Below are 26,510 nucleotides of genomic sequence, written 5' to 3'. Positions count from 1 at the left end.
CTATCCAATCAGTTAACAATTATTTATATCCTTCCTTCATAACATCTGTCATATCTATCTTCTCTCTAGCAATACAACTACAACCCTAGTTCAGGACTTTAATTACTCTTACCAGGACTACTGTACTAGTCTCCCAGTTGATCTCCTTGTCTTCAGTTTCTTCTCTCCAAACATTCTTTCACAACTGTGAAACTCAAATCTTCTTTGGCTCCCTATTGCTTCTGACACCAAACACAAATAAGTCTGGCATTTAAAAAAAAACTTTCCACAATATGACTCCACCTACCTTTGCATTCTTATTTTATAAGCTGGCTGGCTGTACCCCACACGGGGCATTCCATCTCCTGCCTCCATGCTTCTGCATAAGAGAATCTCTGGAATGCCCCTGACTTGTTAAAAGCTTTACTGCCTTCAGAGCACAACTCTGATATCACTTCCTATTCAAGTTTCCTACTACTGTCCCTTCTCCCTCAGTTACTTGAATTATGTTGCTCTTGAAATTATTTTTACTTACTTATATACTTGTCATATCACTCAATGGAATATGAAGTCTTTACTGGAAGAGACTCTTTTGGTTTTGTCTTTGTATCCATACAGCCTAGTACCATGCCTTGAATGTATCAGACACTTAAAAAAGCTTGTTGAACTGAATTAGATGCTCGGTTCAGTTGGTTATATTAATGATGAATAAAAAGCAACAATACAAAAAGTGGACTAGAAATTGGAACAGACAATATCTTTAAGAGAAAAGAATCCAATCTAAGTGAAGACTTGAGAGGTCACATCTCAAAAAATTTTTATTCTTTTCTATGGATATGATGGGATGGAGAATATGAGGACATTGAAAATAAGGACAGAGTACAGAAACTTGCCACAAAATCACTCTCTTAGAAAGAAACATGAAGAAAATTAAAGGCATTGAAAAATCAGAAAAATAAAAAGTGATTCAACAAAAGTCTAAATGTTTAAAATCTATGAAGAGGCAACATGGTACAACAGAGAAGTTCTGGATTTGGAATGAAAGGACCTAGGTTTAAATACTGGTTCTTCCCACTTACTAACCTTTGTGACTCTGGGCCAGTCACTTTAGTTTCCTCATCTATAAAATGCTGGTGCAGAACTAAGGTCCCTTCCAGCTCTTTATCTACAATCCCTGAAATTGGAACAGGAAAATGAAATTAAGCTACATTTTGTAATATACAATTAAGAACTTTGTGACAGAAGTTTGTGATGTATTAGCAGGGGTTAATAGGAAGTTGGAGAATTTTCTAGAATGTGATTTCTCTAGGTGAGACTCTATGCACTTACTAAGAACTATTTTTATCCAAGGGTGATTCTGATTAACTGAGGCTGAGAATGTTGTTGTTGCTGTCTGAGACATTTCAGTAATGTTGTTTCAGTCATGTCTGACATGACTGTGACTCCATTTTCTTGGCAAACATATCGGAGTGGTTGGCCATTTCCTTCTCCAAATCATTTACAGGTGAGGAACTGAGGTCCACCGTCACCAACTAGTAATTGTCTGAGGCCAAGTTTGAACACAGGAGATGAGTCTTCCTGATTCTAGACACTGCATCAGCTATCTGGCCCAGTACTAAGAACAGTAGCTTTTAATTAATTTTTCTAAAGAAAATTTCTTAGACTTGTCTGTTCGCACGCGGTATTAGCTTAGCTTCACTTATTTCCCTTCTTCCCATACAAGGTTATTGATTATGTATGCCCTATCACTTGATTCCCTGCTAAGTTTTTTTTTTGTTTGTTTGTTTGTTTGTTTTTTAAAGAGCTTTAGAGCTAGAATGGACTTTAGAATTCATCTAGTCTAATGCCCAGGTTAAAAAATAAGTAAAATGAAGCCCAGGATGGTTGAGTCCAATGCCAGATAAATAATAAAATAACCAGGAATTAAATTTAGGCCATCTTATTCCACATTCAGCATTTTTTCTTCTATGCCATGCTGACTTTTTCAAGGTTTTAATATAAAATATACTTCAGTACTTCAAGGATTGATGAGTTCATCTTAGTAGATAAGTTCTCCATTGCTAAAAAGTATAACTCCTCCATAACTTAAATGAGGATTTCATAAGTTACTATGCCTAGCAAAATGTTCCTTGATGGTCAATTTTCTACAAACGAGTTTGCCCAAAGTCTACTCAGCCTGGCACTCAGATCATGCATCTTCCATCACTAAACCTACACTGGAAGTCTGTTAGGCTTAATTCAATTTTCTAGCTGTTGTGCTTTGCCGGCATAAGCCTTTAAAACTCTTGACTCAACTTTATTATAGCACTTGTGGAAAACAGGGTTTTCTCTTTTCCTAAACAATATAGAAATCCTGTATATTTTCCCAACTGTTCTTTCTTTTTTTTTTTTTTTTTTTTTTGGAGAAATCATAAAACGCCTAAGAGTTTTTTGGGAAGAGGCATTTGAAAAGACTTCTTTAGAAACCTTTAAGGATAAGACAGACTCAATTTCTGTTTGGGACAGTTCAATTTAAGTCACATCAGCTCCTTGAGTCAGTAACTGTTTGGGTTGTTTTGCTTTTTTTGTGGGTTGTTTTTTTTTTGGTCTATGTCTACATACTAGATATTTTGGTAAAGACTATAATAATCCTTTTGTAAAGAAGTTTAATAAATTTAGATCAATTCCCAATATATATCAATACTTACAAGGACAAGAAATCTAAATTTAAAAAAAATCACTTTAGCTATTAAATGCTTAATCTCTTTGCCAAATGAAAGAATACAACAATGGATTAGAATATAAATTTAATAGTAAAATCTAATAGTGAAGGATAGTCTATTTTGGGAAGTATGATCTCATAAAATAGCAAGAAGTAAAGAAGGGTGCATAGAAGTGACTTTAGAGAAAGCTTGACAACAGATTCAACTAAATCTAAATATCCTAAAACTTTTTAAGGACAAAACTGTAAGGATGACTGGGAATATAAAAATAAAAAGGAAAGATCTGTAAGCTTTTTCTCCTCAATGACGGTGAAACAACATTAATATTCTCCTATTACAATCAGATGAACTATATGAAGAAATTTTTTTAAAAACTCAAGAAAATAAAGATGAGAATTATCTATATTATACAAATATAGAGAGGGAATCTACTGGAAATAGGGTTAGAAACTGTAATCATGCTCTAATTCAATAAAACGTCAGCTCATTCTAAGTAAAGATCATTTTATTCTTTGTATTTGTATCCTTAGTAGCTAAACTAATGCCTAGTACATAATACGCATTTAACAAAAATGACTTGATTGAATGGAAGCAGCACAATTTTGAAACACTGACTTTCAAGATGTCTGAATATATAGAGGATATTAAAGTCTTGGAAAAACTTTCACATTAAAAAAAAAAAGTGGGAGATAAAACCACATCAGTAACTATTGTTTCATGTTTTTACTTTAACATTTCTACAAAGAGATGAAATCACTCTTTATAAGGACAATCTGTGCCATTTACCCTTTGAGAGCAATCTCAACGAGAGTTTGAAAAGGAAATAGACATATTCTACAGCAAACTTTATAAGCATTCAGTTAACTAATGTTATAGAAAATATAAGCTCCAACTATGCTTATTTTTCATGGGTTAAAAAAAAAAAAAAGTATTTACTTGATAAATTTGCCAAAAAAAAAAGGCTGTCCACCACCAAGAAAGCTTTTATAAATATGTCCAAATCTTGCAAAATTTCTTGAAAGATGTAGGAGGTCCAAATCAAAGAGGAATGGTGAAGTTTTTTCTGACTATTTGCAGATGGGTTGTTTACAAGTTTTAGAACACTGCAAAGGCTCTTAAAGAAATCTATAATCACTCAGAAGAGTTTGGCCTAATGTTCCACACATACATACAAAAGAACAGAGGAAAAAAAACGAACACTTATTGCCCAGACTATGATATGCAGTTGAAAAGAAAATATGTAGAATTGGTACCAAAACTGAACAGAAAGAGGGAAATAGACTGTACTGCTTTTTGGGTATTACATAGCAACTTGAGTGAAACAAAGGCATATATATTTTTTTAAAGGCACATTTTCCCCCCCCTGAGCCTGGGGTTAAGTGACTTGCCCAGGGTCACACAGCCAGGAAGTGTTAAGTGTCTGAGATCAGATTTGAACTCAGGTCCTCCTGGATTCAGGGCTGGTGCTCTATCCACTGCGCCACCAAGCTGCCCCCCAAGGCACATCTTTTTAACATAAATATTCTTCTAACAATTATGCATGGCTTGCAAGTCATGGAATACTAGTATCCAAATTTAAGTTATAAGTCACCAAAAAGGCAACAAAAAAAATACAAGATGGGTATGAACAGAATGCAATAGGTTGTTTAATAAAGAGTTGAACAGAAGAATCAAGGTAAAAGATAATATCAGAAAGCTGTATGACCAGGAAATAAGGTAGGCTGGTGATTTATCAAGAGATAAATAGTGGAAAGACTGCCTGCTCTACTTGTATCCACACAATATTAGAAAAAAAGCAACCAATGAAAAATGTATAAGAGGCTATAGGAAAACAAGTTGCACAGGATGGACTGTGATCTGCACCAGTGAAGGGTAAGCATTTATAAGGGTGAGATCACAGATCCAAAATATCTGAGGCACTCTGAAGATAATGAAAAAAAAATGGAAGAAAATAGATCCCAACCTCAAAAACCTTACATGGTAATTGACCAGACTGCCTGAATCAAAAGAGTGAACTAGAAGACTCAAGGTATTTTCTAGCCCCATGAATTCTACGATTAAAAAACAGATCTTAATTTTAGTATCAAGTTATCAATAATTGCAAAACTTACCTAGGAATGCATCCACCAGGCAGCTGATTCCACGCATGGCACGAAAAAATATATGAGGCAGATGTTTAAGGCAGGGATATTGATTCAATTCTTGTGTCATTCCACTCACATTAAGGAACTGTTCCTGAAATTTGGGAGTAGAGCTTATAATGGCTGGATTACTCAAATCCACGGGATTACTATCAAAAAAGAGAAAAAGTTTTACTTTACCAAATTAATTACAATTTCTAAATAAGTAGAAATTTATTAATATAAAATAATATATAATTTAAGAATCTGGACTTAGGAGAACATTGTGTATATTACTCAGTCAAGTGACATCTGTCGTCTTTAGTTCTCAAATTCTTGGTCTCCAAAATTGGATTTAATAGCTTCCAAGTTCCATTCAATTCAATTTAAATAATAAAGACCTACTATGTGTAGGTCTGTGCTAAGATGAAGGTAAAAATACTAGGGTTATAAAGACATTATGAAAAGATCTCAGCACGTAGGGAACTTAAAATCTACTGAGGGATGTAATATAATATATGCACAAATGAATATAATTTGAATATGAAGAGAATATTAACAATAGTGGAGGAAGGGCAAAAATCTGAGAATACAGGGGCATCTAGGTGGTGTAGTAGATAGAGCCCCAGCCCTGAAGTCAGGAGGACTCGAGTTCAGATCTGGTCTCAGACACAACACTTCCTAGCTGTGTGACCCTGGGCAAGCCACTTAACCCCAGTGCCTCAGGAAAAAAACAAACAAATGAGAGAATACTTAAAAGGTATAATAAAGAGGAAGGAGGTCCCCTGTAGACACAGGGGACACAGCCTGTATATAAGTCCAGAGACATAGAACAGATGGTTATAGAATAGCTTATAGCCAGTATGCTTTAATGTATAATCCACGAAAAGAAGTAACATGAAATAAGGACAGAAGGTCAGATTGCAACTAGACTGAAAATCTTTGAACCAGGGGTTCTCAAACTACGGCTGGAGGGTCAGATGCAGCCCGCTGAAGATGTTTATGCAGCCAGCCAGGTTATGGCAAGTGGGCTGAGGGCAGAGACAGAGTGTGAGTTTTTGTTTTACTATAGTCCGGCCCTCCAACAGTCTGAGGGACAGTGAACTGGCCCCTATTTAAAAAGTTTGAGGATCACTGCTCTAGATGGTCTACTAAAGTATTTCTATTTTATCGTAGAGGCACTAGGAAGTCACTGCAGATGTTTAGGCAATTGTATTATTTGATGCTACAACCAAGTCCCTCCATTTCTTTGGCACTCAGTTTCCTCACCTACAGAATGTAAAGAACAGGGAAAAAGGAATGAAGTGATCTCTAATATATTTTCTAGCTCTAGTAATTCAGTGTAAGACTTTGCTTTCTTACATTTAGAATTGAAAGACAAATTTGGCTCTACAGCTACTGGCCTAAGGATTTCCTGGCTCCAGTATCTATCTATGCTGTTTAAAATAAAATCAGTGCCAAGAAGGCACAGAGGGCCTGCTATTACTACTTACTACACTTGTCCAAAACAAAAAAAGACACCACCAATAAAACCTGTTAAGCAGGAGACTTCCCTACCTACAAGAGGAAAACCTGACAAGTTTATATAAGCTCTTTCTTTGACTCCTTTGTCAGAAAATAAGATCACTATGTACTAGAGGGATTTTCAAAATTTTTTTTTAATACCCATTAGCATGGATTTTTTTTTTCAACCAATTACATGGATGAAATAACAATATAGTAACAATGAAATAATAAAGTAAGGTAAACCAGGCAATGATTGTAGAGAAAAATATTTAATATAAAATCCATGGACAGATCTGTACCTGAATATTTGGATTCAGAATACATTAGAAATATATAGTTTGCAATCACAGAAATGATTAGCTACATAATCCCATAAAATGGCATTTGTATATAATGTGTTTGGAGTCTTGATTTTCATTCATCATCTTTAATATATAAAAATAAAAAATATAAAAATTTAATATATGAAAATAAATCATAGTTATGTAGATAAAACATGTAATTTGTTTTCTTAAAAATTAATAAAGCTCCATTTTCCTTATGTTAACATTAAAAAAAATTATTTGAAACAACTTAATACCTGGAAAAATGCTAAGAATGTAGTAGAAAATAATACCTAAGAATTTTTTTTAACATACTGATTTAAAGAGTTCAGTAAAATATAAATAATTCTTTCCTGGATAAAGAAAATGGCTTATTTTTTTATTTGGTTCAATTTAATAAATAGCACCTATTACATATTTTGAACAGCATTAGGTACTATTAAGTATGTAAAAGAAGTATAAAAAGTATCAATGAAGAGATAATGTGCAAACAATAGAAATATTTAAACAATACCTTAACATATGTAAAAAACGAAACCATGTCTGTGCAATGCAGTCATTATCCATTTCAGGAGGGATAAGACTGGCATCTTCATCAGGAACTTTAAATGGCGGAAATGAAGGACCATATGTAAAACGTAATAACCTAGGAAAAGAAATATTGATTCATGAAATTCACCTTTAAGTAGGCAAAGAAAACACAGAAAGCATTAAAATATGAAGAGAAAACATCAAATTCAATTGAAAGTCAAAAAGTTGCTAAACTTCAGATATATCTGGAGAGGGACACAGAGAAAATATGTAATTTGTTTGATTCTACTCTCTTAAAATGTACAATCTAATTGCATTAAGTGTTTTAGGTAAAATTGTATTATTTAAGAATCTGAATATAGATGTTGATAGTTCTTAAATTTTTCAATATAAAAATTAAAAGAAAAATATAACATAGATATATTCTAATTTACCAAGCAAAAAAGATTCACTTTTAGTAAAAATCTCTAGTGAATGTTACTGATCAAAACCCTACTGCATAAAACATTGAACTTGTTGAGGTATGCCACCATTATTCAACAAATATTACTGAAAAACCTATTGTCACAGACAAGAGCTTTGTGCTATTTAATAATTATGGGGAATCGGGCATGGTCTATGATTTCAAAGACTTTCTAAGCTAGTAGTAGGAGAATGATAGAATGACAAATTAAGTGCCACAGGAAAAGTAAAATGTTTTTAAGAATTTAGTGGAGGGAGAGAACTTACTTATTAGAGGGAAACAGGGATAGAAATAAAGAAAATCTTTATGAAAAAGATAACATTTGGGCTGGAGCTTGAAAGACAAGTAGAATGCTCATAAGCACAGACAAAGGTTGAAATATAAAGCTTAAGTGCTATATATCTTCACACATTTAAAAGATTATCATAAGGAAGTGGGCATAAACTTACCTTGATTGGTCCTGGAGAAGAGAAATAGGATTAATTGGTAGAAACTTATACAAAGGCATATTTCAGTTCAAAAAAAAAGAAAAACTTTCCAATATGTAGAAATGTTAAGTGAATAGAATTGACTTCCTCAGGATTTATTAACCTTGTCACTAAAGATCTTCAAACAGGGGCTAAAAGTTGGCTATCTGTAGAAGAGTCATGCTTTAAATAGAGGAAAGGTTGAACTAAAGAACCTCTGAGATTTCCATCTCAAAAATTCTATTTTACAAATAATTAAGAAAAGAAATTGGGGATAATCTGCTTTGTTCAAATAAATAACTTTATCCATATAGTTAGTATGACCAATTTAAAGGAAAAAAAACACTTACCTAGAAGTGAGGGCACAAATAGCTTTGCTCCACTGTTCCACAACAGCTGGATGATGCCTCCAGTTGGCCACCATCTCCTTGGCAGTTTTCCAGTAAGGTGGAGTTGGGAAACAACGGGTACAAGCTAGTAACCAGACCTCAAAGAGAACACCAATCAACTTCTCTGCTAGATTCTCAGCAATGCCACCTTACCAAGAATGAAGGAAACATATATTTGCCACGTTTATTGTAAAAACATTGTAGTTCAAATATCAATGTGGGAACATGTCATCAATCTCACTGTCCATGTATAATCATGATAATAATTAACATATTAGTTTGAAATTTTGCTTTCAGATAATTATTGTCCTCAATAATGAAACTTTTAAAAATACACATTAAAGCTAAGCTACTGTAAGAAATCTTGAATAAATTCAAACAGAATTTAAATTCAGGTCAATTTGCTATTTATCAAACAGGAGCAATCAGTAAGATTTTCAGTAAAGCTCTGAAACCACTTTGAGTGATAATATTGTACAAATCGGGACATTAAAGCGTCAGGAGATTGATAAGGAAGGAGGAGTAACAGGCACACAGACGCCAATCTTTTATAAATGGAGATTCATTCCCTTGTGGCTGTATTTAAATTACTGTGGGGAAAAAAAGGAAGCTAGATGCTAGCATCCTTCATTATATGAGGATGCAGAGGACAGAACTAAGATCAATGAATAGAAATCGCAGAAGATTTCCATTCATCCAAAAATATAGAACTTTGTAATACTTAGAAAGGACTACCTTTAGAAATAGTGAATTTCCTGGTCACTGAAAATGTTCAAGTTGAAGCTGAGGATGATTAAAGGTGATTCCTATCTTAGGTAAGAGACTATTAAATGACTTTTTTGGTTCCTTCCAGCTGTGAGATTGATTCCTTTTTTTTTTTTTAATTTTAATAATAGCATTTTATTTATAAAACATATGCATGGGTAATTTTTCAACAGTGACCCTTGCAAAACCTTCTGTTCCAACTTTTCCCCTTGAATTCCCCCACCCCTCCTCTAGATGGCAGGTAGTCCAATACATGTTAAATATGTTAAAATATATGTCAAACACAATATAAGTTATTTTGCTGTACAAGAAAAATAGGACTTGGAAATAAGGTAAAAATAACCTAAGAAGGAAAACAAAAATGCAAGCAAGCAATAACAGAAAGAGTGGAAATGCTATGTTGTGGTTCACACTCATTTCCCATGGTTCTATCTGTGGGTATAGCTGATTCTCTACATCACTGAACCATTGGAACTGGTTTGGATCATCTCATTGTCGAAGAGAGCCATATCCATCAGAATTGATCATCATGTACTATTGTTGTTGAAGTGTATATTGATCTGATTCCTTTTTTAAAAAGGATCCTCTAACAAAACTAATATAACCAAGATTAGAAGGAAATCAGAATGCTTTCCCCAGATTTTTATATTTTTTATATTTTTACAGCAAGTGTTTCTGATAAAGGCCTCATTTCTCAAATATATAGAGAAATGAGTCAAATTTATAAAAATATAAGTCATTTCCCAATTGATAAATGATCAAAGGATATGAAAAGATGTAAAGGGATGAAACTCTGAATAGGTGCATTGGAATCAGACAACGGAGAACTTAAGGCTAATTACCTATTAGACAATACTCTAGTAGCATATGTTTGGAAAATGGCCCTGAGTCTCACTATTCTGTGCTGACTCTATCTTTTGGTGTATACAGATAATTGTAGGAGGGATTAGGGGGTGGAGTAAGACAAGGCAGAGTCACTTGAGAAGGGAGGTAGATGATCCCTGGAGAGTGTGAGCCATCCCCTTCATTTCACCCCCCTAAAGACCAAAGACTTTTGCTTTTCCTGACTCTGGCTGATCCTGAGGTCAACAGGGAGCTAACTCGGACTTCACAAAAAGACAGTTTTCAGATGAAGAAATCAAACTTACCTATAGCCATTTGAAAAAAATGCTTTAAATCATTATTGATTAGAGAAATGCAAATTAAAACAATAAGACTGGCTAATAAAACAGAAAAGGAAATGATAAATGTTGGAGAGTATGTGGGAAAACATACATTTTAATGCATTATTGGTGAAGTTGTGAATTGAGTAATTCTGCAGAGCAATTTGGAATTGTCCAAAAGGTTATAAAACTCTGTATTCCCTTTGATCCAGCAACACCACTACTAGATCTATATCTCAAAGAAATAAAAATTTTAAAAGAGAAAAAGACCTATTTGTATAAAAATATATAGCAGCTCTTTTTGTGGTGGCAAAGAATTGGAAATTGAGGGGATGTCCATTAATTGGAGAACAGCTGAACAAGTGTTCTATTTGTGCCATAAGAATACATACTACTGTGCTATAAGAAATTAGTAGGTTGATTTCACAAAAAACTGTACAGACTTATACAAACTATTGCAAAGTAAACTAAGCAGAACCAGTGGAATACTGTACAGAGGAATAGCAATACTATACAATGATTATCTGTGAATAACTTAGCTATTCTTAGCAGTATGATTATCTAAGATAATTCCAAAGGACAGAATTTGAATGTAGATTGAAATATACTATTTTTCACTTTATTTTTTATGATTTTTTGGAGGGGAGGGTATTTTCTTTTATAACATGACTAATAAAAGCTCTATCAACTTGTTACTCTCTTGGGTGGTGGGAGGAAAATTTTGGAGCTCAAAATTTTAAAACATGAATGTTAAGGTTTTTACATGTATTTCGGGGAAAAAGTAAACTATTATTGTTTCTTAAAAGTCACCTTTTTATGAACACTGAAGAAAGAACAGATGAAACAAAACTTCCCCAAACCCACATACCTCTCCCAAGGAGAGGATCTTCAGAGGACATAGGAACTAGTGCCAATTTAGAAGGCTGTATGCATTGCTTTCTGGTATCTCTAAGAGTCTGTATAAAGTAAGAGTGTGTTTAAATGGGTTAGATGTAGGATATCAGTGCTCCCATAGTTACATAAGATGGAGGATTTTTACAACAAGAGTTACAAAGGCTGGATGCCATGGTCATGTACATCTCATTTACAAAATGCAAACTAACTCAGATTTTTTGGGAAGTTGTAGTAAAGATGACAACAGAGAAAAGAGTAGGATTGAAGGAGATCAGAAAACAAAGAGGCAGTAAGAACAGAGAAATAGGCCAAATGTGGGAAATGAAAAGAGTTAAAGAATACTAAGGAAACTAACAAGGAAAGAGGTTTAACAAGAAGAGAATGTAGAAACATAGAAACAACACTGATGGCAGTATAGAAGGAACCATGACTACATTTTCACATCCTTCTTCCCCCATTGCCGCCTCCAAAAAAAAATTAGTCCTTTATTTAGGGCAAGAAATTCCTAAAACCTTTTTTGTATAACAGACCCCTCTCATAGTCCAGTGAGGCCTATATACCTTTTCTCTGAATAATATTTTTAAATGTATAAAATATTAAAATTATAAAGGAAGCTAAGTATATTTAAAAACGATTACCAAGACATTTTTTAAAATTCAAGTTTATGGACCCCAGAATTCTTGATTTATATACATCATCCTGTTAACATACAAATTGTAATTCAACTTTTCAAAAAATCTTTCATAACTTTTTAATTAGATATGTTGACAACTTCCTATTTAGGTAACAATTGCCCCAGTCTTTTTCTTTAAATAAAACTAGAAATATACCATGTGTTTATATAAGAAAAAATGTTTGAAATAATTACTGCTGAAACATTACCAAGTGTTTGAAAGTTTCCAAAATTCCAAATTCCAAAAAGTTGTATTTGGTTTATGTATGGTTATTCCTAATTGAAATTATCAATCTATCAATGTATTTTGAGATGAATTGTATTCAATTCAAATAAACATTTATTAAGCACTTACTATGGGTAAAGATAAGTGCAATATGACACAGAAAAAACAAAAACCAAGAAGATAGCTACTATCAATCGTTGCACACCAGCCTCTTCATTCACTTTTGCTATTCTCCTCTGATATTTATAAAACTTATGGACCTCTGATTCTACTATTAGCTACATTTTTTTTTTTAGAAAAATGCATATACACCCAAGATAATTCAAAAGATGGTATGTTTGTGTCACTTGTATTAAGCAAACAAGTGTATGTGAAACTAATTTAGCAGATGCTGTTCAAAAAAATGGAGAAATTTCCATTAATATGACCCACTCAGCTGAGAAAAATAACTCATTACGCTGTATCTAGGAGGGTGGCAAAAATGTTAGGAACTCTACAGCTCGTACACCTATGAATGATGTCCTGCCTGAGAGTAAACAACTACAACTACTCTACAACAACTAAACTACTCTACAACTATATTCTTTCATAAGGCTTTCAAGATCTCAATATGATAAAAGTCACACATTTCTATAGGAGAAAGAAAACAGCCTAATATTTAACTCTGTCTCTACAGGGGGCACCCATTGCCCACTTACCAATTCCTTTCACCTACTGTGAATTCCAACCCACTTTCATTGTTAAGTGTGAGAATCAAGGCCTGAGTTCAGGGCTCTGAAAGCACCATCACAGAACACAAGTCAAAGTCACAGGCTAAGGTCTTGTATCAGGTCCAAATTCAAATGTATCTTCAAACAAAGCTTATTCTCAGAGACATTGTTGCTATTGATCATTTTAAATACCTAAGAAAATTCTAAAGCTAAAAGCTACAAGGTGATTGAAGAACATACAAAACCTAAGTTATTTTAAAAACAGAACAGAAAATCCTACAAAATAACAACAGAAAACCACCAAAACTACATACCTTGAACAGTTGGCATTGCCAGAAGAATGTCATTAATCTGCAGGAGAAATAATAATAAAACTTCCCATGTTTCTCGTGCCATGATGGTTGACTCACGAGCTAGTTTCTGGATGGCTCTTAAAACTTGTAAGCATAACCTAATTTGACTGGACCCCTGTTCTTGTCTATAAAGAAAATAGACAACATGATTAAAATAGATTTGTTGCTAAATGTTTTCCCAGAGAAGAGTCAAATCAACCACTCAGAGTATCAGAGCCCTTCTAAGATTCTTTAATTTAGAAAATATTCCCTTATAATCATGCTGAAATAGGTCAAACCACTGCAACACAAGCAAGTTCAGCTCTTAAGCTTTCAAAATATGTCAATTTGTCCTCCTTTGCATCAAGTACTTGAAACTTATGGCTCTCACTCTGATTATCAATATAGTACTCGTTATAGGTACTTGTTAGAGCAGTAGTTCTCAAAATGTGGTTCAGAGAATCCTGGGGGTCTCTTGAAATCCTTTTAGAGGATCTACAAATTCAAAATTAGCAATACCTGTAAATGTAACTTACATAAACAAGAACTCTTTGGACAAATCCTCAATAATTTCTTAAGAGTATAAAGATACTTAGAATAAAAGTTTGAGAGCCACTGTGTTAAGAGGATATATGATCATGAAATGACCTGACATTTGAGAAGGATGGTCTAATGGACATATTAATTATACATACATCAAGATTCTTCAAATGATAATCTTTTACTCTGTTAAAACAAACAAACAAAAAAACCCAAAACACCACATTATCCTAGCTCCTCATATAAGCTGATGTAATGCTATATACTCAACTTTAATAGGATAAAATGGCTTGGTTAATATCTTTTGTATAATTACTTTTCCAAAATACTGTCCATTATAATAGAGACCTATACAAATTGTTCCTGTCGGTGATGTTCAGAGAACACACACCACAAAAACCTCATATCTATTAATTTTGTTGAACAAATTAAATCTATTTCTTAGAGGAAGTAGCATAGTACAGTGAAAATAAAACTGTTTTAGAAAATAAGAGACAGGGCAGCTAGGTGGCACTGTGCACAGAGCACCAGCCCTGAATTCAAGAGGACCCAAGTTCAAATCCGATCTCAGACACTTAACACTTCCTAGCTGTGTGACCCTGGGGCAAGTCACTTAACCCCAATTGCCTCAGCAAAAATAAAGAAAGGAAAGGAAAGAAAGGAAGGAAGAAAGAACCTGTTTTCTTAATCAAACAATGGGATTTTGAGCAAATCATTCTCAATATCAATTCCTTCTTTTATAAAAGAAAGGGTTGGCCTAGATGATTTCAAAGGTACCTCCCTAGCTTCAATGTTCTATGAATGTAAGGATTCCATGCTTAAACAGGATAAAACCAACTTGGTCATCAAAAGAAGTTACATCATTCAAAAAACATTAGGCATCTACTGTGTATGAGAAATTGTTCTAGTACAATGAATAAGCATATAATAAATAAGACATCATCCTTGCTTTCCAAGATCTAACAATCTTGAAGGGGAAAGATAATTGTCCATTGCGTGTAAAAACAATGTGAGCAAAAGCATAGAAGAAAAATAAATCAGAATAAGATCAGTGAATGTCCAGCAGCACAGTATGGATAGAATCAAGAATGCATGAAGGGATATATATGGAGTGTCCCAAAAGTCTAAGTGCAGTTTAAACTTTTTAACAGCTTAAAACTGCCCTAAGACTTTTGGGACAACCTGTATAAGGCTGGGAAGGGTAAGTGGACTAGATTATAAAAGGCCTTGTGTGGTAGGTTAAAGAAAGTTCCCTAGAAATCAGCAAATGTTAACAATAAGGACAGAAAAAGCAGACTAATTAGATGGAATAAACATCTATGAAGAAGGGAATGTTGAGTGTAAAAGAGCAAGTATTCTAAGTCCTTGGATAGATGAGGTAGTGGAGATGAAGTAGCCATCACTGAAGAAGTGGTACTTTCAAGAGAAATCCAAATAAATTTAAGAGCATGAACACAATTTAAATCATAGTAAAGAGGTTAAAAACTCGTGGAATAAGCTATTTGTTGGCTTTTTTGGGGGGAGAGGTATACAGTTGAAGGGAAGACAACATGCATAAGAAGAATTAGATAACATTTAGCCATTTGTAAAACTGTAGTTTAATGCAGTGTCAAATATGACAATGGAAAATAAGTGATCCTAAACTCCACCTGTACAGTTCAGTATAGTAAGCAATATTCATCCAATATAACTTTACAGGACATAATTTGGCAGGCTCTAATTAATAATTAGAATTATAATTTTTTTCCTTCTTATGATATTGCAGAAAAGTTGTCAGCAACGGATATATAATATGTTCTTTGAAAAAAGCCTGACTGCTAAGTAGCAATGAACATACAAGAATGGAAAGAATTATAGAACTGGAGTTTAAAAACCTGGTTTGGAGATCAGGTTCTGAACTCAGTATGTGACTTTGGCCAAGTTCACTTCTACTTCTCTAAAACTCAATTTCCTTGTCAACTAAATGGGCCTAAAAATCCTTGTACCATTTACTTCACATGGTTATTATAATAATCAAACAGAATGAATGGATTATGAAAGTACTCTAAAATCATAAAGTGTATCTAAGTATATATACACACACACACATATGTATACATATATATATGTTCACACACACATATATGAATTTTTTTAAAGTCAGAGACTTAGTTTTTTAATCTATAGTGGGGAATAGAAATCATAATATCTTCTTCATTTCTTTCAACAAACATGCTAGAAATGAACTGAACACTCAAAATGTTCAAAACTCAAAACACTCAAAACTGAACACTCTTACATGATTAAAGAAAAAGTCTAGTTGGCTAAATTTTATACAAATTCCTATTTAACTCTCCTTTTTAACCTAAAGTACAGCATTAGTTTCTAAACAGAAAGCCATCAACTACTTATCATTAAACTACTTTAGTACTCTAAAGTCTACTTTTTACATCATTTGATCCTCAGAACAAATTTCTGAAATGGAAAATGAAGATACTAATGCTTTCCCAACACACACACACACACACACACACACACACACACACACACACTGAGTCCACTTTATGATTATGAAACTGAGACAAAAAGGTTAATTGACTTGTGGTCATATAAGTATTACATATAGTATTCAAATCTAAGTCTCCAAAGACCAGCATTCTTTTCACTACACCAGGTTTCTCTAAATTTCCATAACCCCTTAAAAAAAAAAAAAAAAAACACCTATGGTTAAAAAATATTTGATGATGATATGAAAAGTCAGACAAAGGCCAGTTATTTCTTAAATTTTTTCTTACCTTGGTACAAAAAGATTTTGTAAATGTTTTAAAATGTTCTGAACATATAAGTTGGGTTCTTTGATGATTGGCAATGGAATGGAGTCTTTTGGTAATACTAGGGCCATTATCCAATCTGTATATACATCCACACAATATTTTACAGTATCTCCATCCAATGGAAGAGTCAGCCCATAGCAAATCACTTCCATGGTCCATTTTACCTAAATAAAATAAAATACCAAGATTAGATTACTATTCTACTTTAAACACAACTTTAACTAGGCTAAATTAATTTTTACTGCTATATCTTGATACATACACGTTTAACCTAGGAAATAAATTTTCTAAATACCATGTACATGTACTCCAAACAAAAAATAATGCATGTTTTAAAATGCCAAATACGTGCAAAGCATAACATTTCTGGAAAAAATAAGTGCACAGTCATGTCACTTTCAAATTCTAGTCAACAGTCATACCCCCATCTATTCCTTCAAAACACCATACAAATCCAACAAGCACTGTACTGTCGCATATACTTTCCTTTCCATTTAGTAGCTAGTCTCCTGTTCATATTTAAGTTTCAATAATGAGGATAAAAGTGAGATCCTAATATTGAATTCATATCAGATCACTAAATTGTAGCACAGCAGTACCTTACTGCCTGATTTTCCATAGTTTTCAAATATAAAGTGTGGGGACTGATTCTCTAAGGGACACTACCTTTTAAGCCCCACTAAACTTTCCCAACCCTTCACTAAAGAACAATGAGAAGCCTCTGAAGTACTTCTAAGGAACCTGCCCTCTACTGCTAGCTCTGGCATCTTCTCTTCCCATCAGTCTTTCACTGTTTTCCACTGGCATTCTCTCTCCACACCTTCAGAAAAGTAGGTCCTGGTTCCAAACTATCACAGAACTTGGCTCCTCTGCAGAAACCCTAAACCTCTAACTATCTTCTCTGTCTGGAGAAGCCGCCTGAGGATGGTGTTGGTGTTGTTATGAAGACAATAAGCTCACAATAACTGTTGCTTTTTTAACAATGAGAATACATGTCAGGCCTTCTAGCTGGGGGTTTTCTAGAACTAAAAATAGGAACTACAGTAGCAGGAGTAGAGGACGTGCCTTACATATCTCCAAAATAAAACCAATGAAATAAGAAATTGGAACTTTTTATTTTAAAATGCAGTATTCCCATCTCAGTAGGAATAGAAAGGCCTGTCATAAACAACAGGATCCTGGTCAGTAGGGATATGGATAATAAAATAATTCAATTCATTTCTAATTATCCTCACATTCTTTAAAAGTGAGGCACAAAATTAGATAGAGCTAACGGAAAACTCCATATATTGTTAGGCAATAATTGTACCAGCAGGATACATTACACCTTTAAAAACCTGACAAACCTGCAACATTTACTGCCTTTTAATGATATGTTAAGTTTAAGTAAGCTGTATGTAGTAGAAGCTACCAGTTTTATATATTGTCCTCTTTTGCTATCCTTTAGGGAAACATTCACATTTACTCATGTCTATTCAATTTTTATGATTAAAAAAAGTACATCGAAGTTTTAGACATTCAACCACACAAAGACACACTTACTTCTTTGTCTGTTTTTAACAAACTTTCGCTTCCAGCCCCTGAAGAGGCATTTAAGGCTTGTCCAAGAGGACGTACTACTGCATTTGCAACGTCCCGACCAACGCTATCAGGGTAGCTGTGAAGCACACTAGTATGACCCTGATCATTCTGAATAACCAAATGAAGTGACCGCCACTCAGAGTACATTGTGCCACTAAAGTATTATCCAAATGGTACCTGAAAAAAAAAAAAAACACAAACAGTTTTGTGAGAGATATATTTTTGTAATTTGTTCTTCACAGCAAGATAAAATAAATCAAGAAGGTGCATCTTACTATCTCTTTTAAAACTGAGAACTACAAACTGCAAACAATCAAATCAATGGATTCCATCTAAATGTTCAAGGTATATCCCCTAAATAATACCTACATAGAAGAGCAAATGAGAGGGACAGCTAGGTGGCGCAGTGGATAGAGCACCAGCCCTGAATTCAGGAGGACCCGAGTTCAAATCTGGTCTCAGACACTTAACACGTCCTAGCTGTGTGACCCTGGGCAAGTCACTTAACCCCAGCCTCCAAAAAAAAAAAAAAAAAAAAAAAGGGCAAATGAGGAATAAAAGGTCTGAAAGGTCCAACTGTGAGACCACTTTGAAAGTTTCTTAACCTCCTGAGTCTCAGTTTTCCATATTGTAAAATGAGCATGATAATATTTTATTTACCTAGAAAAACTATTATAAAGATAAGATACAATAACATATTTTAAAATACTATGAAATGATATATATGAAAATATTTTAGAAGAATTGGACAAGTTTAACCTATATTGGACTATTTGCTGGGAAGGGGGAAGGGAAAGAGGCAGAAAAAAAATCTGGAACACGAGATCTTGCAAGGCTGAATGTTGAGAACTATCTCTGCATGTATTTTGAAAGTAAAAAGCTATTATTAAAGAAAATAGTATGAAAAGAGAAAAGATTCCCTCTTCAAAAAGAATTATTCAGAAAAATAGAAAACAATGTGGCAGCAATTAGACTTTGACCAATAAGTTATATCATACATTAAACTACACTTCAATTGGATACATGATCTTTTAAAAAGTCATTCTACCAACAAAATAGTAAAGACCTTAAGAAGCTACCATTCATATCTATAATTCTGGGAATAATTTCTGACCAGTCAAGTTATTTAACACACCATGGAAACCCCCTCCCAAATAAAAAGACATTTGAGACTGAAAAATTAAAAGGCTTTTGTACAAACAAAATCAATATAACTAAGAAGAAACTACTGGGGAGGAGAAGCAGGTGTAACTATAGCTGAAATATTTTATAATATCTTAAGATACCGAAGGGAATTGATAAAATATATAAAGTAAGAACCATCCTCCAGTGGATAAATTCCCTCATGGGTCAAAGGATTTAAACTATTTACAAAGGAAAAGATGTAACCATATATATATATTTTTTAAATACAGGTTTAAGGCAATTTTCGGATGAAGAAATTGAAACTATTTCTAGTCATATAAAAAGTGCTCTAAATCACCGCTGATCAGAGAAATGCAAATTAAGACAACTCTAAGATACCACTACATAGCTCTCAGATTGGTTAAGATGACAGGAAAAGATAATGACGAATGTTGGAGGTGATATGGGGAAAGTGGTACAGTAATACATTGTTAATGGGGTTGTGAACGGATCCAACCATTCTGGAGAGCAATTTGGAACTATGCTCAAAAAGTTATCAAACTGTGCATACCTTTTGATCCAGCAGCATTATTACTGGACTTATATCCCAAAGAGATCATAAAGAAGGGAAAGGGACCTGTATGTGCAAAAATGTTTGTGGCAGCCCTTCTTGTAATGGATTGGGAAATGGATGAATAAATTATGGTATATGAATGTTATGGAATATTATTGTTCTTTAAGAAATGGCCAGCAGGATGATTACAGAGAGGCTTGGAGAGACTTACGTGAACTGATGCTAAGTGAAATGAGTAGAACCAGGAGATCATTATACACAGCAACAACAAGACTATACAACAATCAATTCTGATGGACGTGGCTCTCTTCAACAATGAGATGATTCAGACCAGTTCTAACTGTTCAGTGATGAAGAGAGAGATATACACCCAGAGAGAGGACTGTGGAGCTGAGTGTGGCCCAAAACAAACATTTTCACTCTTTAAAAAAAAAGAAAGAAAGAAAGAAAAAAAAGAAACATACTAAAATTTATGAATCCTTTTTGAGAATAATGTTCTTAAATTCATAAAATAAAATACATATGATTATAAAGAAAAAAATAAAAATAAACTACAGGCTTATAATGAGATAGATAGAAAACACCTATGTATGTTATCAGTTAGTTAACATGCCAGTTTGTTTTGCTTAACTCTACATGTTTTTCTATTAGTAAATGAAAGCAATGTTAAAAGATAATTATCAATATACCAAAGAACTAGAAACACAGACAACCATTAAAGTTTAGGCATTGGATAAACAAGCTGTGATACATAAACATAATGAAATGTCATTGTTCTTTTAAGAAATGATGAATTTTTAAAAATTCATTTAATACTTTATTTATTTATTTATTTATTTAATTTGTTTTTAATTTAATTTATTTAAAAATTTAAAAATGGTATGATAGGTCTCCCTATCCCTAAAAATAGGTATGATAGGTATGATCTCTCATGCAGGTAATTTCTCCTTAAAAGGTATAAAAATGTGCTAGAAACTAGTTTGGCTCAAGGGGCAGCAGACATAGATACAATCCCTAGCAGATTCTCCTATATAGGTTAAGTTAATTTTTTTCTTAAAAGATCCTGAGACATTTCCTAAGAGTCAGTTGACTCCAAAACTAAAGGCTCAGAGTGTTGATGTCATTTCCTTATCATCTGGGTACAAAGCAACTAGGAGGACCTGGAGGGGCTTTCAAATGCTTCACAGTGGGATTATGATGGGAGCTTTGCTCAGCTGAATCAAACCAAGGGGTTTTCAATGCTTACCCTTGCTTAACAGCCTTCTTTTGCCCTTAAGAATATATTATGTTAACTGTTGAATAATCTATGAATGTCTTGTTTTGTTTTAATATCAAACACAAACTATCAGAGGATTAGTTTAAGTCAGGCCCAGCCCAGAATCCAGGGGAACCATATTATTTCAGATTTTTTTTTTTTTGAGGCAACTGGGGTTAAGTGATTTGCCCAAGATCACACTGCTATTAAGTGTTAAGTGTCTGAAGCCAAATCTGAACTCAGATCCTCCTGACTCGGGGGTCAATGCACTGTGCCATCTACTTGCTTCCTATCTCAGACTACTAGTAATATATTGATCAATTTTGCTGAACTACTACTTCCCTCAAACTATCCCAACTTTTAATTCTTCATTCTAAGAGACAGGGAGGGCTACATCAGAAATATATAAATAAAATGAAAATTTTTAAAAAGCATTTAAAACTTTTAAAATGCTATTAAGACTACTAGTAAGTATAAGATTCTGTTATTACTAATAGCCCCAAGAAAGTAGGTGCCTAGTCACTCCCCTTTCCTTCTCTCCCTTCTAAGAAACAGCTTCAGAGTCCTTGGAGTAGAAGGTTGGGAGGACTGACATTCTGTGGGATGTAGAATAATTATAAATTCAAGGCTAGGACAATGTATACTGGTATGCTGACCTATTCCTAGAATAGTCTGAAGCTCTTTTCCTAAAATGAGTATATGCCAATAACTCAATAACCACTGGCAGGCAGATCAATTGAAATTTGGTTCAATTCTTCAATTGTAGAGGTTTTCCCTACAGGGAAATAATGGAATAACGACAGAATTCCCTTGCTAAGGCCATAAGCAAGAGTTGCCTATTTTTGGTTAAAATGTCATCTTGGTATAAGAATTCCACTGACTGAATTATCCATCTCTAGACTTTGCAAACTCTTCTCACCCTTCTTACACCACAATTTATTCTACCCCACCCAGTCCTTAAAGAAGTTCCTCTTACAAATGTTAGATGTTATCTCAGTTAGACTAAGGAGGAAAGGCACCTATCTATATCTAGTCCAAAGAAAAGGCCTGTAAAAGGTAAGTGTCAGTTGACAAACTCATTTCTTGGGATGTAGTTGAGGCAATTAGGGTTTGAAAACATAGGCCACAAAGAGCCAAAGATCAAGCGAATGTAGATGCCTTCTTACCTGAAATTTTTTCTAACATACCCTTTCTAATAAGGGGAGACACTTAAGATTTTCTTTCCCCAAGTCTCTTTTAGGCTAAACATTCCCAATTCTTTTAACTAGTTCCCATAATAATTTTCAAAACCATCATGATTTTAGGGTCATCCTCTTATAAACACAAAAATGAATCAGTATAGTTTAGTTTTAATTCATCAACTTTCAATAGCTTTACACTTTTCTACTTCACTTCTGCTGGTCCCTTGCTCTCTGCATGTCATAAAATTATTATCTATGCATGTTTTTTTTAAAAAGTAGTTAAAATAATAATTATCCCTTTGTGGCTCTCAGGAAAAAAGTAGTTCAACTATTATAAATGGTTGATTACTACTGATTATTAGTAAAATTTTAAAATGCCAGTTAACCACATCTGTTTAATAAATGAATAAACAGTATATCTTCTTTCACCAACTTCTTTAGAGATTAAAGGAATGGCATTCTCTATGGAAGAAGAGAGAAGTAACTTGTGGTTCTACTATCTTCATGTTAGGTACAGCATGACCTCCAATGAATCCCTAGGTACTTCTACCTGCCCTTCTGATAAAACTGAAAATAGGTCAATTGAAAAATAGCAAAATTGTGGCTAAAGCAACATTATTGTCTTTCCTTCTTCAGCACAAAGGTCTTGTAGGTCACAAAACCAGTCACAGTCTTCTCTTCTCCTTGCCCTGGACCCAGACCCCTTTTACAAGGTCCTTCCAAAGTTGGTATCATTAGTAGCTAGAGCTATCAATATTACCATTGGTGGAAGTTAGGTGAAGCCAATACTATGGTATTGAGTTTTGAAGTACTATATCTGTTTGGGAGTGGGAAGGGAAGATTGGTCATGGTGAAGATACTAGTTGGTAAAGCTAGATACAGTTTCCATATAGGATTACCAAGGGTTTCAGATTAATTTGAAGCATAATATCCTGATTTCTCTATCTACTTTTATAGTATTTTGCAAAATCTCCATTAAATAATATATTCAGCTAACCACAGAAGAGTCAATTTAATGTACCATTTTACTGTTTAATAAAGTTGAGATTTATTCATTAATTTAACCAGTATTTCTTAAATACCTACTATATTACTATTCATAGGACTAAATGTTGGTAAAAAGCTAAAACCCAAATTAATGACTAGTTAACTACCTACCTCAAAGAGTTATGAAGAAACTGTGATGATTATAATTTTTAAGCTTTTCAAAAGGAAATGTGGACATTGTAAAGTATAACTGTCAACACTTTTGTCTAATTAAATGCACTATTCACTAAATAAAATATAATAAAGCTCTTATTGCCTCATTTCTAAATTAATAACAAATCATAATACTTTTCATATTAGATAGTTTAGACATTATAAATATGTATATAAAATAATTTGCCCCAAATTACATAGCTAGCAAATGACAATATACATAATATAGTAGTAGAATTCTGCTCTATGCCCCCTTTTACACTAAACCATAATGCTGTCACAAATTTGCACACATCTTTCCATCTAATCAAGTTGTTTATTTAATTTTACTTTTCTTCTTAGCAAGTCACAGGATCACACTTTCTTCTTTGTAAAAATGCTGATTAAATCTTATGTTTTTTTTTTCTTTTTTTTTAAATCTTATGTTAACAAGGGATTCAAACAGTAGTTTTTTAAAAAGATAAAATTAAATTTTTACATTTTTATATTTAAAATTTTAAATTTAATTAATTAAAATATTTTAAATAATATAATTTAGGCTAGATTTTTAGTATATTCACCACTTGTGAAAAGATTCAGACATATTAAAATAAGGTAGAGTTTCTGTATGCTAAGCATTTTACATATTAAAATAAGGCAAAGTTTCTGTACACTAAGCATTTTTGAAAGTATGACCTTCTGGAATTGTGAATACATCCAGCCATTCTGGAAAGCAATTTGGAGCTATGCTCAAAGAGATCAAAATGTACATACCTTTTGATCCAGCAGCGTTATTACTAGACTTATACCCCAAAGAGATCTTAAAGAAGGGAAAGGGACCTGTATGTGCAAGAATGTTTGTGGCAGCCCTTTTTGTAGTGGCCAGAAACTGGAAACTGAGTGGATGCCCATGAACTGGAGAATGGTTGAATAAATTGTGATATATGAATGTTATGGAATATTATTTTTCTGTAAGAGATGATCAACAGGATGATTTCAGAAAGACCTGGAGAGACTTACATGAACTGATGCTGAGTGAAATGAGCAGGGCCAGGAGATCATTATATACTTCAACAACAATGCTATATTCTGATGATCAATTCTGATGGACATGGCCCTCTCCAACAATGAGATGAACCAAATCAGTTCCAACAGAGCAATAATGAACTGAACCAGCTATACCCAGCGAAAAAACTCTGGGAATGAGTATGAACTACTACATAGAATTCCCAATCCCTCTGTTTTTGTCTGCCTACATTTTTTATTTCCTTCACAGGCTAATGGTACACTGTTTCAAGTCCAATTCTTTTTGTACAACAATTCTTTTTATACTATTTGGACATGTATACATATATGGTATTTAATTTATACTTTAACATATTTAACATGCATTGGTCAACCTGCCATCTGGGAGAAGGGGTGGTGTGAAGGAAGGGAAAAGTTGGAACAAAAGGTTTTTCAATTGTCAATGCTGAAAAATTACCTATGCATAAAATTTTTGTAAAAATTAATTACTTTACTAAAATTTAAAAATAAAAAATAAAGTATGACCTTCAATCTAATATTCTAACTTTAAAAGTTTTCTTTCTTGAATAACCATTATAAGAATTTACCTATAATTTTATGAGATACTACCAAATTCAAACATTCTCTGCAATAGTTATTGTTTCTTAATCAATCTGAATTATATTTAGGCTTATGTTTTTAAAGACTATAATAATGTGATTTTAGGAAGGAATGTTATGCATATCCAGAAGTTAGCTTTTAGATTTCCATTTTTCTAAGTGAAAGAATTCTTGCCAATTTTAAATTCAAATGAAGATCTGATTGAAATATGGTTGAGGCAATATTTCCTATTTAACATGAGATAATTACTCCCTATTTCTATTTTTCAACAATGTGTCATGGTGAAAAAAGTATTAAGAATTCAGAAGACCTGGATTTTAATTCCAGTTCTGCCAAGTAATTAGATTGCATCACTGGTTAAGTCACTTGCCCTTTGAAGTCCTGTTTCTTTTTCTATAAAATGAAAGTATGGCCTATGGTAACTCTAAAGTTGCTTCCAGTTAAAATTCTAACATAAAAAAACCAGGGTCTTCGCAGTTAGGTCTTATTCTTCTCTCAGGTTCTACAATTTATTCTCCTGCTTCCAATACTTCTGGAATAGGAGTAGGGAATCTCAAGCCTGCTAGCTTGGACAGCAAAATCACTTGCATAATCAAACACAGGAGCCGATAAGCTAAAAGCTAGGGAAAACAATCTCATGCTGCCTGAGTTCTATAAAATGATAATTTTGCATGGCTCCCTAATGATGTTATAAATATCCAAATGGCCTTTGGAACAAAAAAGGTTCCCTACCTCTGCTCTAGAATAATCAGAATTATTCTGGCCTTACAGATTCTGGCCTCCTCAAATTTCTAACAAATTCATGATCAAATTCATAATCCCCCCCCAAATATTTCCTACACATGAAATCTATTGGGAAGAGAGGCAAATCACGTCTCACCTTTCTTGCATCTTGTTAATTGGTGTAAAGAACAACTAAGAGGAAGCAGTAGTAGTATGCTACAATCCAGTAGTTCTAGAACTCCAACGTGCTGATAAAAATCACTGCTCATAGGCCATGAATATTTAACTTTAATAATTACTAGAGATGCTAAAAATGCGGGCTATTAAGTGATAATGTTTTGGGGGAATAAGTTCCCTTCTACTAAGGCATGGAGGACTTGCATTCTACATTGAGGGTGGGAAATCCTACAACAATCAAACATGGGCTTTATAAATTGGCTGAGCTGAAGACATGCCAAAGTACTAGATAATCTGAAGTCTGAAGAGACTAAATTTATATACAGACCTCTATAATTCTCTTTCTTTGTTTTGACCCTACCTACTTTAGGTATCAACACCATAAAAGGAATTTGGTAGGACTCCTTTGTTCTCTATTTTTCTAAATAGTTTGTATAGTATTGGAATACTATACAGTAGTGGAAAGTTCTCCCTTTCATTTTTGATACTAATA

General features: G+C 33.5%; 1 protein-coding gene across 3 annotated transcripts in view; it reads right to left on the bottom strand.

Annotated features, from left to right (window-relative positions):
* The window catches only part of RALGAPB (Ral GTPase activating protein non-catalytic subunit beta), an 81,367-nt gene that overhangs the window by 45,478 nt on the left and 9,379 nt on the right, over nt 1-26,510 (bottom strand). For 2 of the 3 annotated variants that reach the window (XM_074292668.1, XM_074292670.1), the window contains exons 1-7: nt 20,088-20,224; nt 18,139-18,354; nt 16,558-16,760; nt 13,226-13,389; nt 8,442-8,628; nt 7,145-7,276; nt 4,793-4,971 (exon numbers count right to left, since the gene is read on the bottom strand). In XM_074292668.1, coding sequence (XP_074148769.1) covers nt 4,793-4,971; nt 7,145-7,276; nt 8,442-8,628; nt 13,226-13,389; nt 16,558-16,760; nt 18,139-18,324 — 1,051 coding nt within the window. In that variant the 5' untranslated portion in view covers nt 18,325-18,354; nt 20,088-20,224. Of the gene's footprint in view, nt 1-4,792; nt 4,972-7,144; nt 7,277-8,441; nt 8,629-13,225; nt 13,390-16,557; nt 16,761-18,138; nt 18,355-20,087; nt 20,225-26,510 lie in introns of those variants that run through there. The other variant, XM_074292669.1, reaches the window with a different exon arrangement.

The sequence above is a fragment of the Sminthopsis crassicaudata genome, chromosome 2 (assembly GCF_048593235.1).
Source record: "Sminthopsis crassicaudata isolate SCR6 chromosome 2, ASM4859323v1, whole genome shotgun sequence".
Lineage (NCBI taxonomy): Eukaryota > Metazoa > Chordata > Mammalia > Dasyuromorphia > Dasyuridae > Sminthopsis > Sminthopsis crassicaudata.
The sequence above is the reverse complement of the archived record's forward strand: the minus strand, read 5'-3'. Positions and strand labels throughout refer to the sequence as shown.